The sequence below is a fragment of the Antechinus flavipes genome, chromosome 2 (assembly GCF_016432865.1).
Source record: "Antechinus flavipes isolate AdamAnt ecotype Samford, QLD, Australia chromosome 2, AdamAnt_v2, whole genome shotgun sequence".
Lineage (NCBI taxonomy): Eukaryota > Metazoa > Chordata > Mammalia > Dasyuromorphia > Dasyuridae > Antechinus > Antechinus flavipes.
The window spans coordinates 618,862,929-618,883,352 of record NC_067399.1 but is presented as its reverse complement, the minus strand read 5'-3'; the positions used below and the strand labels follow the sequence as shown (position 1 = coordinate 618,883,352).

Sequence of the window (20,424 nt, the reverse complement as noted above, 5' to 3'; positions counted from 1 at the left end):
TTATTATTCTTAACTTTTCAGAATTTGTCATTTTAAGTCACTCTCCTCCAAGATAATATCTCCTAAATTTTCGTGTTCTTTCTTTTTTTTCTCTTACTGTCTGATTGCCTCTCACAATCCTTGTTAGTTCTTCACCTATGCCATGCCCAGTACCTGTTGGTATCCCCAAAAATCTTTTTCTTCTCCTTTTTCCCCTCTATATCTTTTACTTGATGATTTCATTAGCTCCCATAAGTTCAACTCTCATTTCTGCAAATCTCTCACAGATCTATATAATTAGTCCCAGTCTCTCTCATGAGTTCCTATCCTATATCACGACTCTCTTTTGGACATCTTGAACTGGCTGTTCTCAAGTCACTTATTATGGACCATGATAAGCCTTGGGATACAAATAAAAGATAAAAATAATAGTCCCTGTTCTTAAGGATTCAAGGACACCTCCATAGAAAAGACAACATGCAAACAATTATGTACAAGATAGATACAGAATAAATTGGTGCTAGCCTCAGAGTAAAGTATCCAGCATTAAAGGGAATTAGGAAAGACTTCTTGTAGCATATAGGATTTTAGCTGGTACTTGAATGAAACCAGGTAAGGAGGGAAATGTTTTGTAGCATCTTAAGCTCAATATGATGTCCAAAATAAATCTCAGTCTTTTTTTCCAAGCCCACTTCTTTTCCAAACTTCCAATTGCTGTCTCAGCCACTGCCAATTGCCCAAGCTCACAATTTTAATGCTGTATTCAGTTTTTTAATCTCACTGCACAGAGTCCCATGACTCATAGGACTTGCTTAATAAATGCCTATTAACTCATGCATGATGCAGTTTTGGTGAAAATGATAACTATCAGTCATTCTGGAAAACAATATGGATTAATGGGAAGAGCATGACTATAGCCTTTGACTCAGTTTTTACTGCTAGACATATACCCCTTTTTTGTCAGTGACAAAAAGAAAGACCTTGTATATAACCAACTACTTATATTATTATCACTTTTTTGTTCTAAAAAAGAACTGAATAGTATCCTTGCCCTTGTTGCCTCTCCCTCTGATTGGTTGGTTCTTCCCAGAATTTTTAAATAAAGAAGATACCCAGGCCAGTCATGTTTTATTCATTTTCACTTTCTCTATCATGTCCTTTCCCCTGGTACTTTTGTCTCCCCTTCCCCCCATTTTAATAGATTATGTCCCTCCATTTGAATAAAAGTAATGTGAGGTCACAACTATCTTTCCTTCTCCTTATGTTTTTTGTTTCCAACATTTAGTACAGTGCTTGGCATAAAGTAAAAATTTAATAAATAATAGTTGATTGAGCCATCCATTCATTGAGAAATCACTAAATAAATTGTTCTATATGAATGCAATGGAAGATTACTGAATTGTAAGAATGGTTTAATATGGTGATCATAGAGAAGTATTTAAAAGTATTTCTGAACTGATGCAAGGTGAAGAAAGTGGAAACAGGAAAACAACAAATGATATAAATGGGAAGACTATTGCCAACAAGGCAATCGAATGCTGACAAATTTTAATTACCAAGGTTGACTCCAAAGTCTTCTCCCCACTTCACTCCAGATGTTGGAAAGTCTTAATTATTGGATTTTCCCTTATGTCAAGATGTGGTGTCAGAGAAAAAGAAGTATTTATCTTTCCTTTCTTCCTTCCTCCCTTTCTTCTCTTCTTTCCTTCCTTCCTCTTTTCCTCCCTTCCTTTCTTCTTTTCTTCCTTTCTTCCTCCCTCCCTTCATCCCTTCTTCCCTTTTTGCTTCTCTCTCTCCCTCTCTCCTTTCCTTTTTTCCTTTTTCCTATGAAATAGTAAGGCTCCTCTTTAGTGTAAATGGGCCATGATGTTTAACCCCTGTGTTTTGGTTCTCTTTTACCCTGACTCCTGTGCAAAGACAGATAAAAACCATTAGTCTATGATCTCTTAAAACTTTGATAAATTTGGGAGTCTTTGTCTCTTGCCCTAAATTACCAAACCACCTGCCTTCAGGGTCAGGGTCTGAGTTATTGTGAATTGATATTGTCTAAGTATAAGCAATGTATATAAGAGTTGGCATCCTGAATGCTGCTGATCCCATGGAGACTTCTCTTTTCTATGTTTGTTATTATTGATTAAATGAAGCATCTTTATTGATTTCTACCCTAAATTGTAAACTATGCATTTTCCTCTCACAACAAAGTCTTATATTGCTCCCTTCTTTGCTCTAAAACTGCCATCACCCTGGTGCCAAGCTTCATTACTTCATACCTGGACTATCACAATAGCCTACTAAATAGTCTCCCTGCTTCCTCTTCTTCCATCACTCCAATCTATCCTAAACTCAATTGCCAAATAATCACCCAAAAATAGAGATCTAACCATGTTATTACCCTAGTCAATAAACTTCAAAGGCTCCTTATCACTTCCAGGATAAAATATAATGTGCTCTGGTGTTCAAAGCCATTCATAGAAGACTGCTTTTCATTGATATTTGTATTTCCAACACTTGGCATAGGGCTGTTCTACCTTGCCTGTTTTCTTACACCTTCCTCCCCTCCATGTATTCTATGATTCAGATCTCCTTGCTATTCCTCTCACAAAATACAGCATCTCTCTGCTTTGCATTTTCCCTGACCATCCCATACGCCTGAAATGCTGTCCCTCCTGATTTAATGCATTTTCCCTAACTGTCTTCCATCCCTAGAATTCTTTTCTGCCTTGTTTTTGCTCCTGGCTTCCTTCAAGTCCCATCTAAAATTACACCTTCTTTACAAAAAGCTTTTTCTGATTCCCCTTTATACTGCTACCTTCCCTCTGTCAATTATCTTCAATTTGACTAGTATATATTTAATTTATAAATTGTCATTTGTGTGTGATATCCCCATTAGGAAACTCCCAGAGGGCAATTTTTTGTCTTTCTTTGTATCTCTATCATTTAGCATGGTTTCTGGCATATAGTAAGTACTTAATAAAAGTTTGTTTCTTTTCCTTTAAAATGCTTTTTCCATGATTAATTTCTTTATTCACTTTGAAACTATAATTAAAGGATATGCTTGTTAGTGAGTCAATTATAGATACTGAAATGTTACCCAGCCAGTTGAATCCTTCCCTAATTTTTCACTGGGGAAAGTTCTGGGTTCAGTGGCAAATGGCCCTCAATTGTAATAACACCTGGGCTGAGAGGTAGGAAAGGGGGAGAAAGACTTACTAAATCTCCATCCTCCAGAGAGGAGAGAAAAGAAGGACAGTGAAGGAAGATGGCACATTTTTTATTAAAGCTTTTTATTTTCAAAACATATACATGGGTAATTTTTCAACATTGACCCCTGCAAAACTTTGTGTTCCAAAATTTCCTCCCTTTTCTCCATCACCTCCCCTAGATGGCAGGTAATACAATATATATTAAATATGCTCAAAAATATATATTAAATTCATGAGATATATACATATTTATACAATTATCTTGCTGCACAAGAAAAATCAGATCAAAAATGGAAAAAAATGAGAAAGAAAACAAAATGCAAGTTAAAAAAAACAATAAAAAAGAGTGAAAATGCTATGTTGTGATCTACATTCAGTTCCCTCAGTCCTCTCTCTGGGTGCAGATGGCTCTCTTCAACACAAGATCATTGGAACTGGAGATCACATCATAATCTACTCCTTAGGTAAGAGAGGTTTAAGAGGATTTAATTCTGCCTCTTTTTAGAAAGGAGACTGAAATACCTGCCAGTCACCTCTCCTTCATAAAAATACTGACTCGACATTACATTATCAGCTGATTAAATACTGAACCTAAGTGCAATTTGAAATTTAAGAACATTTTCCTTTTCTACTTTTGGGCATGTTCTTCACAGATGAGGATAGAAACTCCTTCATACCTAAGTACACTGTAAGATCCATGAAATAGCCATAGATAACAGAATCCATATAGTGTTTATATGATGGGCATTAAAATATAATGGCAGTATATTGGCATATATATATATATATATATATATATATATACATATGTGCATACACACACATATCCATATATAATGGCAAAATAAAAATGCAGTTGAAAGAACCCAGGATTTAGCACTAAAATCTGTGGTTCAAATTATGGCTCTGCTACATTAGCTATGTGCCTTTTAACCCAGGTCACTTTACTTTTCTGGCCATGGTTTCCTTATTTGTATAGTGAGATGGTTGGATTAAATGATATTAAAAATCCTTTTCAATTCTAAAACATCATTGATTTGTTTCTGATGAGTCTTTGCTTTTTTTTGCTAGCATCTTTTTCTTTGCTGCCATAATCAAATATAAGTAGTCTTTGAGTCTTCCTAAAGGAAACTGCTGAGTCCATTATATTCCAATTGGTATGTTCATTAGAAAAAAATAATAAAGACTGGGTAAGAAGTTCTGAATACTGTGACTAGTTGAACTATGTTTCCCTTTTATGTTGAATAATATTCCAGCCAGTGCCCTAAATCTTGAGGCAGACCCTTTTCTCCTTGTGGTTTTTATGATTAGGGGAGCTCAAACTGTTTTAATTGACTGTAAACTTGATGTAAATCTGGTGTTCCCACTGCTCTAGAATAGCTGCTCCAGCTGCCTTCCCATGGATTAGCTGTGTTAATAGCCCTTAAGCTTCATTTGGGTGGTGTGTTGTGTCTATAAAGCTCTTTGTCTTTCTTTTTAAGTAGAAGCACCAGTTAGCAACTGGAAGCCTGGGAGCTAAGTGTCAGAAGGTTGGCTTCTTGCTGGAGGCCTTCCTATTCAACTTGCCCCCTTCCTAGCTTTCTCCCTGAAAGACATTCTTAGTATTGTGAAAAAGGATGTTAGAAATGAGATTAAGAAGAATAGCTGGGGTTTTTCCCATTGTCTACACTCTGGTATGGAGAAGCTTTTGATTGTTCTTTTGCAGCAGATTTTTTCACATGTCAGTAAGTGATGGTGGTACCCATGGACAGGCTGGCAATTTTGTTTTTGGCATATACAATATGTTTTATGATTTAGTACTGAATCATCTATGTCATCTGTAACTGGGTCATATCATTTCTGTCTTTTGCTCCATCACTTACTTCCTCTTTCCCATGTAAAAATCTCTTTTCCCCCCCTGTCTATTTCCCCACTACTTAGACACTTTTTAAGTCTCTTCTCATTAGATTATGTAACTTGGAGAATAGGGATAATTTTGTTGTTGTTTTGTTTTCTTTTTAAAAATTCCCAGTATTTAAAATAGTGCATTGCACTTAGTAGGCTCTTGACACATGCTTGAACTCTTATTCAAAACCTTTCCTGATTTCCCTGATTTTTATTTATCTTTACACTTATATTCCTTCAGCAAGATGCAAAGTCCCTGAAATTAGACATTGCTTTTATTTTGTCTTTAAGTCACTCCCTAGCACCTAGCATAGTTCCATAGTTTATAAATATGATTGCAATAAATTGGATATTGCATAATGCAAAGTCTACATAAGAATCATAGAATGTCAGAATTGGAAGGAACCTCAAAGTCAAGGCTTACCCCCAATTTCATCTCCTCCATGAAGGCTTTCCCTTGGACTTACTGGTATAGACTATAGACGGCTATAGATTTGACTTTCTATATTTAGTCTATCCATCACTTATGATACTTCTTGTCTAAGATATTACTTATCTTACGTGGATATATCATGTCCTTCTAATTCAAAGGTAAACTCCTAGAGATCATGAATTCAATTCAATTCAGTTCAATTAATAGAGATGGCCTCGATGTAACAGATAAAGAGCTTGGGACTAGGAAGGTCTAGCTTTAAATTCCACCTCTGACACCCATTGACTACATGTACCTGAATAAGTCACTTACCCTCTAAATCAGGGGTCCTCAAACTACAGCCCACGGGCCAGATACAGCAGCTGAGGATGTTTGTCCCCCTGACCCAAGAGTATGAAGTTTCTTTATTTAAAGGCCCACAAAACAAAGTTTTTGTTTTTACTATAGTCCGGCCCTCCAACAGTCTGAGGGACAGTGACCTGGCCCCCTATTTTAAAAGTTTGAGGATCCTGCTCTAAATGTTCTCTAAGATTACTTGCATAGAAAATGCCAGTCAAGTATTAGTAGCGGAAATTTCTTTCCCTGCAAGTTTCCTATAATTTGGAATGTCTTAAGTATTGTCTCTATCACTGTTTCCTAAATTCCTATCACTTACCTCAATATTCTAGATAAAACATAATGCCTATCCTCAAAGAACAACTAAATTAGGGAGAATAAGACAGGGGAGAAAATATTGCAGTGAAAATAAAAATAAAACCCAGGCAAAATCAGAATTTGAGAAGGAAGAGAATTCTTTGCCTAGGGAAAATATTATAAGTAATGTATTAATAGTGATACCTAATCAGGGATTTCTTTGAAGTGAGTAACTAGTAGAGATATTTTGAGTGATGATCTTCGCAAAGGTATAAAAGTAGGGAAAAAAAAGGATTAGTTTTAGGAATATTGAGTGCTTCCAAGATAGTTAGAATGTAATGTGAAATAGAGTGGTAAAAGATAAGAATACATGTTACACTTTATATCCTCTCTCAATGACTGAAAAACATGATGCTAAGCAATCAATCAAAAACATTTATTATGCATTTATTATGTGTAGGCACTGTGCTAAATATTAGGGATACAAAAACGAAAGGAAGTCAATCTCTGCCCTCAAGTACCTTACATTCTATTCATACATAATTAGTACTCAAATATTAACTGAATAAATGCAGTTCAAGATTATATTAATTGTTGCTCTGTAGCAAGTAGAATGACAGAAATATTTCAATATATCATATAATCCTCAAATTGTGAATTGTGTTTCTGAAGTACATTTATAAATCAGTAGCATTTAATTTGGAAAGTGTTTTGAGTCCTGGTTGCTTTCTCTAAAACCTACTTATCCTGGAAAGTTCCTGAAATACGAATAATAAATATTAGAAAAAACACTTTGGCAATATAAGCAATTTAAAAAGACCAAAAAAATAGCAACATGGAATAAGAAGTAGATCTGCTTTTCTCCAATATTTGTGCTTGAAGGAAATTAAAGTTTAATTATTAGAAAAAAAAGGCAAAAATGTCAGAAAGAGACTTCTAATTATATCTTTAAATTCTTAAAAGCATGATGACACTTTTTATGATGATGATGATGTTTAATTTCTCTTCAAAACATGTAATTTTTCTTTTTCTTGATAAAAGGTATCATTAACACTCCTTGTTCTTATCATGAAATCAAATTTGTTGTAGTAGTGATTTTATTTTATTTTTAAAATTTGTATCTTTTAATAACACAAATAACTCACATTTCTATAACATCAGGATTTCCAAAGCACTTTCCTCATACCAACCCTGTAAGGTTGATAAGGCAAGCATTGTCATCTCTATTTTAGTGACAAGGAAACTGAGGCAATGGGAAGCTAAGGGATTTGTCCATGAAAATATAGTTAAGGAATGTCCCAATCAGAAATACAGGCCTCCTGATTCCTGTGCTACTATGCTATAAAACAAGGCAGAGAGATATTTTCCCGAAGTAAATTAGCTAGATTTGGAATGCAGAGAAAAATAGAATGCAGCCAATAATTGGGATTATGGGATATTCATAAGTTTGACTTTTATAGCTCGGATGGGACCTATATCTGATTCTTCAGTCCATAAAACAAGCCTTTAACAAAATCCATACTTTGTAACTATCAACAGAAACAGATATTCACAAGTGTGAACAATAAAAAAGTACATAAACCATAAACAATTATTTATGAAGAGTTCATAAATTTATTTTGTTATGAGCTCTTTTGACATTCTAGAACCCTTCTAGTCTAGTGGGGTCTAGTGGACTCCTTCACATACATAATATTTTTAATACATAAAATAACATGCATAGGATTACAAAGGAGGTCAATTATATTGACATACAGTTATCAAAATATTTCAGAAGATAAAAACAAGCCCATAAACATCAGTTTAAAACCCCCAGTTTAAGGTCAGGCCATGTGTATTTTATTTTCAAGAAAATACTTAGCATTTGCCCTTCTAATTTCCTTTTATTATTTTTCAAATTTTGTTGCAATTATTTTATTACCATGTAGTTAGTACTTCTGTCATTTCTCTTTTTTATTGTTTTATTTTTTCTGGTTATACTTGTATATTAACTTTTTACATACACATTTCTTTATGAATCATGTTGGGAGAGAAAATCAGAACAAAAGGAAAAAACCATGACAGAAAAAAAAAAAAAAACTAGAAAAAAGAAGTGAATATAGCATGTGTTGATTTACATTCAATTTCCATAGTTCTCTTTCTGGATACAGATGGCATTTCCTACCCAAATCTATCAATTATTGGAATTGCCTTAGATCACTGAACCACTGAGAAGAACCAAGTCTTTCATAGTTTATCATTGCACATTTTTGCTGTTATTGTGTACAACATATTCCTGGTTCTGCTTATTTCACTCAGCATCAGTTCATGTAAATCTTTCTACACCTTTCTATAATTAGTTTGTTCATCATTTTTTATAAAACAATAATGTTCCATTACTTTCATATACAACAACTTATTCAGCCATTCCCCAGATGATGGACAGCTACTTGTTTTCCCATTCTTTGTCACCACAAAAAGAGCTGCTACAAATATTTTTGCACATGTGGGTCCTTTTCCCTCCTAAATGATTTCCTTGAGATTTAGACCTAATACACTACTGAATCAAAGGATATGCACAGTTTTGTAACCATTTGGGCATAGTTCCAAATTGCTCTGGTTGGATCATTTCACAACTCCACCACTATGCCTTAGTGTCTCAGTTTTCCATGGCTCCTCCAACATTTATCATTATCTTTTCCCGTCATCTTACTCAATCTGAGAAGTATAAGGTGGTACCTCAGAGTTGTTTTAATTTGCATTTCTCTAATCAATAGTGGTTTAGAGCATTTTTTCATATGACTATAGATGGCTTTAATTTCATCATCTGAAAATTCATATTCTTTGACCCTTTGTCAGTTGGGGAGCTTTTGTCATGTCTCAAGGAACAATAATATTCTATTCAATTTTTTTTTGGTTCAGGCCTTGTGATGGCATGAATGTAGGGAAATTCTTAATGAAGAAACTGAATCTTTGCTAATATATAAGGGTATGTGTTCTATAAAGCATAGTCCTGACTGCAAGCCTTCAGAGGCAAAAGTATTTGTTCAGCATCTTCTATTCAGGATGTATCAAAGACAGGACACATCCTTCCTTCTTCCTCCAAGGCTGCATCTTTATAGGATCACAAAATCCATTTTGTTCAGCCATTCTCCCATATTCTCCCATAAATGTGTTCTTTTGAGGGTTTTTTTGGGGGAGGGGTGCATAAAAATGCCATAAATGCAGCTCTTGTTTTGGAAAGAATAAATGATTGGGAGACATTGCAGTTCCCTGGATGGAATGATTCTAAGAGTCTTGATAATATATAATGAGGAAAGCTCCCTTATAGGTTCTTGCTGGAGTTCATGATTTTTTTCCTTCTATTTTATCTAGGATGGATGATGCTGATGCTGTCATCATGCACCCTGGCATTGTCTGCATCATGCTCAGGCTCCTTCCTTCCCTGTATCATGAAGATCACCCACAGGTACAGATAGTCTAAGTATTGTTTGTAATTCGTGACTAATTATTTAAAATTATCTTTATCACCTCCTTCTCTGAACCCCTATAAAATCACATCTTGGCAATTTCCCCCGAATGATATTTCAACAATATTGCTTATACAAGCATCACCACAGACAATGGTAGGGCAATGTTTTCAATCACTTTTTTGTTAGAAAAAAAAAGAAAGCATCTAGGATTATGGAAGTTGGAATAGGAGAGAGATGAAGATAGTGGAGATAATGAATAGCTAGAATACCTTTTACTTCCCAAATCCCTCAGCCTAAAATAAATGTTTTATTGTTAAATATTGAGTAACAAAGCATAATTATATTATGTATTCAAGGCTTTAGTCATGTAGGTAACAAATAAAAGTGGATCCTTAAATCAGGTCTTGCTAGGTCTCAATCTCAGATTCCATGGATAAGGTATGACTCTTCTTGGAAATGAAAGCATGTAATCCCTATGGATCACATCTTCTTAAACTAAAGACTATTGAGTTTCTTATCTCAAGGTTTACCCAGACTGCATTTAAGCAGATAAATAAGCAAACAAAAAATAAGTGGATTAAAAATGGTCAATTCAATGTTTTGGACCATTTTTATTCTTAAATAAATGAGAAGTGGAAGAAACCTCAAATGTGTTTCTTCTCTTCCCTTCCTCTCCTCCAACCCGAAAGCTGCAGTCCTTGGATTTTAATGTATTATTCAAAAATATATTGCAAAAAAAAAGCCATGAAAAAGATCCAGCTCAGAGATGGATGAATCAGGGCCACATATGCCATTTATAGGTATATCCTGAGGGTTCTCACAGTCTAGGATCTGCCTAAGTGAGCCTTAGTTTTTCAAATACGCTGCCATAATTAGAAAAATTAGTCATGCAAATAGAAGTTCCATTTGATCAGAATGTTTTTAATCTGTTAAAATCACAATAAGCAATTTAGAAAAAAATCAGATTGCTCACCAATCCCAAATATGTAAATGAAATGAAGGGTGCGGTTTTCTAAAATGTTTTCTGCAAATACCATATCAGCAGCTATTAAAAGTTTGATAATTAGAGTAATTAATTTCTGGAGGGGGAAAATCTCATAACAATAAACAGAATAATTAATTGAATGAGATACAAAGCCATACAAAAAAAGGCTGAAATAAAACTGGCTATAGGACTGTAATGATATACCAGGTATAGAAGAAGAAATCTGCAACCTCTCAGTAGATGGCAGTATTATTAAAAGTATGGAAAGCTATAAAATTCCCATATCCTTTCCCACTGTTGGTCAAAGTTTCCAACATTCTCTTTATTCTGTCTCACTTGTTCTTACTTAAATGTTCTAACTTTTTTTTTAATTTACCCCTTGATAAGAAACAGATGTTATCTTCAAGGACACATGTCATTTAAAAAGCAACTCGTGCAAATGATCTCAAAGGGGTCCAATATTCATTCTCTTTCATCAATAGCCAAATCACATTTACACTATTAATGACTTACATGGTTATTTTTCAAACTGCCATCACTGTAGCCTGCTCCTAGAAGCTGAAAAATCCAGCTGTTTTTTGGCCTCTTACATCATCACCAGGAATAGCCATTAGACTGGGTGGAATTCAACAGTAAGTGTTGCTGATTGGGCACGAGGCAGAATAGTATCCAGCTGGGTTCTTAAGGAGGAATGTTGGCCCTAGAAGGGCATAACTCATGTGAACTCAAATGGGACTTCTTTTTCAGTAAGGTCAGCAAATAGGAATTGCCTGCCTATGAGCAAAAGATGCTTCGGTTGGAGCAATGGAGACTATTTTTAATTTAGTGCTTTCTGGTGATGAGTGTAATTCAACTCATGCTGTAGTTTGAGGGCTTTTCTTGTTGTTGTTGAATTTTAGGAAAGTCATTTCTAGCACTGGCAAAGAGGCAGATGGTAGTGTAGAAGACAGACCTCTCAAATTGGAGTTAGGAAGATTTGAGTTTAAAATAGGCTTCAGACACATTAACTGTGTGAGCCTGGGCAAGTCACTTAAATTCAGTTTCCTGAACTCTAAAATGGGGATAATAATAGCATTTGCTGAATAGCTTGTGAATCAAGTGAGATAATACTTGTAAAAGTACTTAACCTAGTGCCAGGAACATGGTAGGCACTATATAAATGCGTATTCCTCTTCTCTTTCCCCACATTAGAAAGCAATTGACTTTATGTCAAAAGATACAAATACAATGTCTCACTGTTGGGAAAAGGGGGAAGATATCATATTGTTCAATTGTTTCATTTTGAAAATAGAGAAACTGAATTCTGAACATGTGAACATGACTTGCCCAGTCTTACATAAATAATAAGTGATAGGATTCTAAGTCTATTCACACTCTAACATGCTGTCTCTGAATTGTAACTCAACCTAAACATTAATTCAAAAGTAAAATTATTTATTAAACCCAGATATCTATTTTGGTACATATAAATAAACCAAACCAAATCTTTAGAATCTTAGATGAGTTTGAAAATATGTTCTGAAACGTAGGGATACTACTGAAGTAGACACGATACTTTCATTACAGCAGCATGGGATACCAAGCAAAGAGCCCTGACTCTGGAGTCAGAGAACCTGGATTCAAATACTGCCATTGGTACACATCACTTAGGTAACATTGGACAAGTTAGTCTCCTTGAACCTTGGGTTTTTTTTTTCATCTGTAAAAATAAGACCAGGGGCTTAGTTGACCCCTAAGATCCATTTCAGCTCTAGTTCTCCAACTGAGGTCAGAGAGGAAGATACCAGGATAAAATATACATTTGCTGGGATATATCCTCTTTAATGGCTCTCAATTTCATACTTCATTAAACCAGAAGTCAAAATCTGAGACTCCAGGTTTTACATAGGTTGGCTTCAATTCTGAGGATTGGAAAAGAGAAGGTTTTTCTATTTATTAATATTGGCTTCTGGCCACTGATGGAACATTATAATCTGGCCCATTTTATTACACCCTATAGATTTTCCTAAGTTTTCAAGAAGACCTCTCAACCTCAGTTTATTCATCTGTAAAGTAAGGGGGCTAGATTTATATTTGTCTCTCTCTGAGGGCCTTCTCTGCTCTAGATCTATAATTATTATATTAAGTCTAAATTTGGTTTTTTAAAAATAAATTCCACCTACAGCTCCAAGTTCTGTTTTCTGGAGCCAAGCATAAACAAATTCCATCTTCTCATCCTTGCAGATATCTACTGTATTTTCCCTTATTTTTTTTGTCTATGATTTAACCATCCCCCTTTCTAGCAATTGAAATTTAATTATATGAAGACAAAGTCCTTTGCCATCATCGCTATCATTTTCAGAGAATCTCTAGTGCATAAATAGCCATCCTTAAAAGTGGTGGCCAGAACTGAACATAATACTTTCCTTTGTACACTCTCCCCCCCAACCTCCTTACCAACCTTCTAATCCAAATCAGAGACTTTTCATGGAAACATCTGTTTCAGGACTTTCTCTCTCCTGATTAGAGACTGACTTTTCCACCAAAGCATTATTTTTTTCCATATTAATAGTATTTTATTTTTCCAAATACATGCAAAGATAATTTTCAACATTCACCTTTGCAAAACCTTGAGTTGTAAATTTTTCTCCCTCCCAACCCTCTCCCCAAGATATCAAGTAATCTGGTATGGTTAAATTTTTACTTCTTCTCAACATATTTCCACATTCACCATGCTGCACAAGAAAAAAACGGATCAAAAGGGGGGAAAAACTTGAGAAAGAAAAAAAAAGCAAATAAACAACAACAAAAAGGTGAAAATGTATGCTTTGATCCACATTCAGTCTCCATAGCACTCTCTCTGGATGCAGATGGCACTTTTCAACTGAAGTCTATGGGAATTGTCTTGAATCATATCATTGAAGGAGACTATTTTTGAAAGCCTTAACAATGCTTATCTTTTATCTTTCCTTTCCAGCTTCTTAGCATATACCCTTTCATAATAATAATAACAATAATAGGTAACATTTACATAGCACTTACAATATTCCTGATACTGTTCTAAGTACTTTACAAATATTATCTTATATGACCTGGTGTTCGTAACAACTCTTTGATGTAGATGCTAATATTATCCTCATTAAAAAAAAATACTAAATGAATTAATTATTTAATAATAATACTAAAATCCTCATTTTATTTTCTCATTTGAGGAAATATAGACAAAACAAACAAATAATAACAAAAATTAGCTAGTAAGTGTCTGAGCCTGGGTTGAATTGAATTTTTTGGATTTAATTAAATTGAAGACCAGCACTTTATTCACTATGCCACCTACCTGCCTGACTTCTCTCTCTGTTTCTCCCCACTCCTCCTTTCTAATTCTAGAATGAAAAATTATGATTTAATCAACTCTAATATTCTTAAATAGTATATGTCTGGGTTGCATAGTGGATAAAGTATTTGATTTGGAGTCAAGAAGATCTGTATTTCTATCCTATCTTAGATTCTTTTTAATTCTGCGATTCCAGGCAAATCACTTAAACCCTCTCAGCTTTAATTTTTTCATCATGGGGTTGTTTTGGGGAGCAAATGAGATAATATTATTTAAAAGTTAAGGCACTATCTGAGCCAGTTAGGTGGTAGCACAGAGCACCAGATTTGGAGTCAGGAAAACTTATCTGATTTTAAAGCCAGTCTCTGATACTTATTAGCTGTGTGACTCTGGGCAAGTCACTTAATCATGTTTACCTCAGTTTCCTCAACTATAAAATGGACTGGAGAAGTAAATGGCAAATTGCTCTAGCATCTCTGCCAAGAAAACCCCAAATTGGATCACAAAGAATTAGATACAACTGAAAAATGACTGAACAGCAATGAAGCGCTATGTACATACTTATTTTCTTTTTCCTCCTCTTCTTCTTTCTCCATTTCCTCTTCATCCCTGATTGTCCCTGTTAGAATATTAGCTCCTTGAAGGCAAAAACCATCTTTGCTTTTGTATTTATATCTCAAGGCTTTTAGCAAAAATTTTGGTACATAATATGCACTTAATAAATATCTTTTCATTCATTCATTCAGAATAATGATCACTTTCCCAATCTTCGACACCACAACTTCTCTTAATGATATTTGAGATTGCATTAGTTTCTATGTCTACTATATTATGCTATTGACTCATGAGGCATTTACAAATCACTCAAAGGTCAGACCTTTCTTCAGGCTACTTTCTAGTCACACTGCCCTGTATTTTGTACTTCTGAAGCTGATTTTTGAATCTGACTTTAAGATTTTATCTTTATCCCCATAAAACACAAGGACCACATTTATTCCAATGTTGTAATTTGTCAAGATTCTTTTTGTTTGTAAAACTGTGAACATTTATTACTTAATTTTAAAGAAAGTATATTAAAATTAACCTGATAATAACAAAACAGTCCTGTTTGTCTATGTCCCCTGTTTCCCCACTTGAAATTTCTTTTGAAATCTTTTATGTGTTTTAAATATTTCATTCACATCACTTTACTTACTATGTTCTCCTCTCAAGATTTTTTTTTTTTTGATCTAAATTGTTATCCATTATGTTAGGTTTCCCTCCCAGCTTTCTGTCATTTGATAATTTGAGAAAGATGTCATATATACCATTATCCAGGTCATTTATAAAAATGTGAAATAGCCCCAGGCTAAAAACAGATCTGGGAATCCCGCAGAATTTTCTTTTCTTTTCTTTTCTTTTTAATTACAGCTTTTTATTGACAGAACATATGTATGGGTAATTTTTACAACATTGTCCTTTGCACTGACTTCTGTTCCAACTTTTCCCTTCCCTCCCTCCACCCCCAACCCTAAATGGCAGGCTGTCTCATACATATTAAACATGTTAAAGTATATCTTAGATACAATATATGTGTATTCTGCAGAATTTTCAAGCTGAAGTTGAGTGATTCATGACTACTCTTTGATTTTGGCCTTTCAACCAATTTCAAATGCATCTAAATGTATAATCATCGGTCTCTGTCTCTTTCTATTTTCCACAAGAATAGCTTTGTTAAATGCTTGCATAAAATATAGGCATATTGCATATACTATATTCTCCCAATCTAGAATATCAAAAAATGAAACATGGCATTATCTATTTCCTTTTCTATTTTCCAAACTTACTTTTCCTATTCTCTTATGGTTACCACACTAACTCTTTGCCATTATTGGGGTCATCTTCTGGATTCTGACTTTACTTGATTTTAAATTTATCTTTCTCTTTCTGGTTTGGCATTTTGATGTCTCATTATTACACAAGGATCCCTTGTCCTTCTGACTTTGTCATTCTTGGCCTGTAAATGCTTCAAGACAAAGAACTGCCATCAATGGATTACTTAATTTTTAATCCAGAGTCCTGAATTATGGTAGAGAAAACCAGAAAGTTGGATTGACTTCACACACTAAGTCCTCCTGGCATCTTAACTTAATACCCACAGTGGGTATTTTAAGCTATTTTTTTCTTCTCTGCTAACTCCCCCCATCCTCATATTTTAACAAATGACCTGGTCTTTTATTTAATTGAAAAATTGGGGGTCATGAGATGTGGATTCCCTTAGCTTCTCATCTTCATTCTTGAAACATTTACAAAATCATTTATATAGTACCTATAATATGCCTGGCACTGTTCTCAACATTCTACAAATATTATATACCATATGACTTGATGCTGACAACAACCCTTTGAGATAGGTGCTGTTTATTATCCTCATTTAAAAATATGCTAAATAAATAAATTAATTATATTTAATAATAATCCTCATTAAAATCCTCATTTGATTTTTTTCATTTGAGGAAATGTAGGCAAAACAAAGAAACAAACAAAAGATTGAATAATTTGTCCAGGGTCACATAGTTAGGGATGGGAAAGGAAAAAAACAAGGGAAAAGAAAGAAAGAGATTAAAGATGATTAAAATCAGAAAAAAAAGAACTAGATATCATTTTTATCATAGTTCCTTAATTTCACCAGTGAGGAAACTGAGGACTCAAAATATGACATTCATTTACTGTTAGTGGTAACGCTATTAAAATACACTATTTCTGGATTATAATATTTTCCTTTAATGCTTTGTGAAATATTTAGGGTCAATTTGCATTTTGTACTTAATTTTCAGCAGACATTCACTGAGGAATTAATATATGTAAAGCAATGTATTAGACACTAAAGAAGATAAAAAAGAAATACAACATAGCCCCTACCATTGTAGGTTTTCATTTTGATAGGGTAGATAAAATACAAGTAAAAAAGGTCTAATGCTGGATAGATATGAGAAGGAATAGGAGTAAAAGGGGTCCAGTGCTGAGAAATCTTAAATCCCATTGAATCCCATTTCTGTGAGAAGCAGCCCTTCAGAAACTTTGGTTCAAGAAGTCTAAATTGATTCAATAATCTGTGCAAATCTGGGAACTTAACAAAAGAGACAAATCAGCAAATGTATCTTTGCCAAAGCATTAGGGAAACTCAATAAAAGTTAATGCATCCTGGTTTTCAGCTAAGAAAACAACCATTTCCCTTTGGATTGTGATGACCTTAAAAGACCAAGCCAGAAGTGGTCTGAAATAAGAATTGAGTGTGATTCTATCAATATTAACCAAACACCTGCCTGCCCTTTTTTTTTCTGGCCTGACCAAAATGACAGTTAAAATGATGATGCACTCATTGTTCACATAGATCTCATGTTCAGGGTTGCTTGATTCAAACAGTTAAGAGCCTCCTCTAAAGCAGAGGTGCTCTGCTTTAATGATATTTATAAAGAGTGAGCAGGGTCATTTTAATATTCTGAAGTTTCAAATTCTTCCTTTGATACCTTCATTGGATAACTCATATTAGTGAGTCTAATAGTTACTGTTTAATAGCAGAAAATTAAAATAATGCCTTATGATACAATGTATTAATAATGATTTCAATTTGTTCACAGTGTGTATATTTGGATTAATTGTTTTTGTTAACATTTTAAGAGATAAATAAATCAAATAGATGCAAAGAAAGTTGTGTTTCATCCAAAGACAAGCAGTTTGTTTTCCAGATGCACATTTTGGTTGGCTATGGTTTTCCTTTGGTTTGAATTTTGAATGATGCTTTCAAATAATTTCCCTTCTTTTGAAAAACTACCAGACCTGATTCTTTGCTTCCAAGATCTCTCCCACCAGAAAATCATTCAGTTTTTACTTTTGATCTCATTTAATTCTGTTTTTTAACATCTTCCCAAAAGTTTTCAGGGAAAAATTTATCAATTTAATAAGGGTGTTGGAGTATATGGCTTCCAAAGATCCTTCTATTTCTAAAATGCTGTCCTTTGTAATATGTGAGCTCTTGGGAAAGATAAAATAAAAGAGAAAAAAGCAAGACAAGTATGGTCTGGTTGATTTCTAGAAATGCCATTGACTTACAACAATTTTTTTTCTTCTACTAAGAACAGTACAACAAAGAATATTGACCTAGACTCCCCAATTCTCGTTATTCATTATATGGCTTATTGTCAAGGCTATTCATTTTTGTTTTATTATTTTCCTCTGCCTCTTTTATTTCTATCTTGATTTTTTTCTTTCCTTTCCTTTTCTTTCCATTCTTTGCCTTCATAGAAGAAGAAAACAAATGTAGGTAACACTGAAATTTTCTTTTGGGGGTCTTAGCATGGAGACAATAAAGATGTCAAATCGCTAAATTTTAAAGCACATTTTGACTATATGAGTAATTTATATCTTCAAATAAAACTGATATAACTTAATACATATTTCTTCTAAGAAGGGAATTAGCACATATGTATCCATACATATAGCTGGGCCATGAAGATTCAAATCATCTTATTTTTAAAAGTATAAAAGAAGGAGCAAGACAAGGAAGTCAAAGAAAAAAAAAGTTGTTGATTTATACCTAAAAGGGACCTTATTGATCATCAAATCTACCTCCTTCATTTTATTGATGAGTATGCTGAGGTCAAGAGATGAGGCAAAGTGACAACCTGAAGTCACATAGCTAGTCACTTGCTGAGCTATGAACTCAGATTTTCCAATTCCAAATAGACTACACTCTCCCCTTAACTACTCTGACTTCTTATAATAAAGAGCTAAAATCTATGACCCAACAGTGAACAAATTCAAGACTGGGTTGTTAAGTGGAAAAAGTTGAGAACTACTTAAGACTATTGTACAAACTGCTATGTGACATTCTGCCCTGCAAATACAATCTACTGGTCAACTTTGTACTCCCAACACATTTACCACAGAATCCTAATTGAACCCACCTTACCTCCCTCTTACATTGTAAGCAATATGTGTTAGGAAAAATCAATCCATTTGTATGGGGGAAAACAGACTGGTTTCCTGCCATTGTTTATATTTTCACTAAAACCCAATTTTCCTGGAACTACCATTGAAAACTGTACATTTTATTCAAAACAAGACAATATTGGTATTGACAGTGCTGAAATGATAATGAGGGCGATCAATTTCTCATTCTCCATTATGGTGATATTGAGCATATTTTGGAGTAAACTTGCAGTTTAATTAGCCAGTATCAGCATTTCCCCCCCTTTTTAACAAACTTTTTTTTAGGGATTAAAAGTGTTCTTATCCTATTTGCAAAATAAAAAACCCCCAAAGCCCCAACAACAATAAGTGCTGGTAATAAAAACTAGACAGTTGTTGAGATTTCTTTTTAATTCTTATTAATAATACATTGTGGTTTCATTTTTGCATCTTCCTTTGCACAGACAGTCTTCTCAACTCTTCTGCCAAATTAAGAGTGTAGTTACCAAAACAAATAATGAAAGTCAAGGGAAAGAGAAATTTCAAGGCAAAATGTTATTTTCCATTATGTTTGGAGGGAGCAGAGAAGTAGGCTATGGTAAATAATGACTTTGAAAGAAAGCACGGGTGAATTGCTGTCTAAAGTAAGACAGAGTCATTCAGACAAATTGAAATTAACACATAAAGGCTTAAGAGGACCAAAGAAATTTGATTATTCAATAGAAACTATGTTGACATATTTAAACTATTGTTCAGATTACCTACTGAGATAGACAACTTTGAAGGAATTGAAGGAATCTAGGTATGGAAGTGAGGAGAGAGAGCCTTTTATGTTTGGAAAAAATCCGTAAAAGGCAAGGAGTCAGGAGTTAGAGGGTCATATTTGAAAACCAATAGAAATGTGGTCTAACTGGTAGAAAAAAGTCGCTTGCAATAATGGCTTTTTGGCCACTAAGTTAACACTATATCCATTGTATCAACATTTTTGTTCTAGTTTCTTGGCAGTATTCCAAAAATCCAAGCACAAAAGTTAGGTGTTGAATCATTTAAACATATAATTTAATATAATTATTTAAGATTAAAATATTTTAAATTTAAATTTTAGTTTAAATTTAAAATATAATTTTTAAAATATCGATGCATCAAAAAAATCTATGATTCTATCCATGTTAATGAGGATCTCCAAGAAGGAGAAACAACTTCTCTTTAGGCGGGCAATTCCATTTTCTCTTAGCTAAGCCTTTCTTAAACCTTAGAAGTACGGAAGTTGGTGCAACTCTTTCATTTTAACTTAGGCCAAAAGAGTCAGGATTTGAATACAGGTTTTCTTTTCAAACCTCAACATTACTTTCTCTATCCCCACACTACCTTCCTAAATAAAGAACCTAATTGTGTACACATTGAAAATTAGCATCTTCTAAAGTAAATTTAAAAGATAATATTTGGACCCTAAGGATGATTATATATGATCAAGTGAAATTTTATATAACCATATATATATGAATTTATTTATGTATCTGTATATATATCTGCATCTATAGAAAAGTTATTACCTGGCACATAATTGGAATAGAAATATTTGTTATCATTGT

The 20,424-nt window shown here is 33.9% G+C and overlaps 1 protein-coding gene across 1 annotated transcript in view; it reads left to right on the top strand.

Annotated features, from left to right (window-relative positions):
- Positions 1-20,424, top strand: part of WDFY4 (WDFY family member 4) — a 370,289-nt gene that overhangs the window by 69,318 nt on the left and 280,547 nt on the right. The window contains exon 13 of the mRNA XM_051981900.1: positions 9,487-9,580. Coding sequence (XP_051837860.1) covers positions 9,487-9,580 — 94 coding nt within the window. The remainder of the gene's footprint in view (positions 1-9,486; positions 9,581-20,424) is intronic.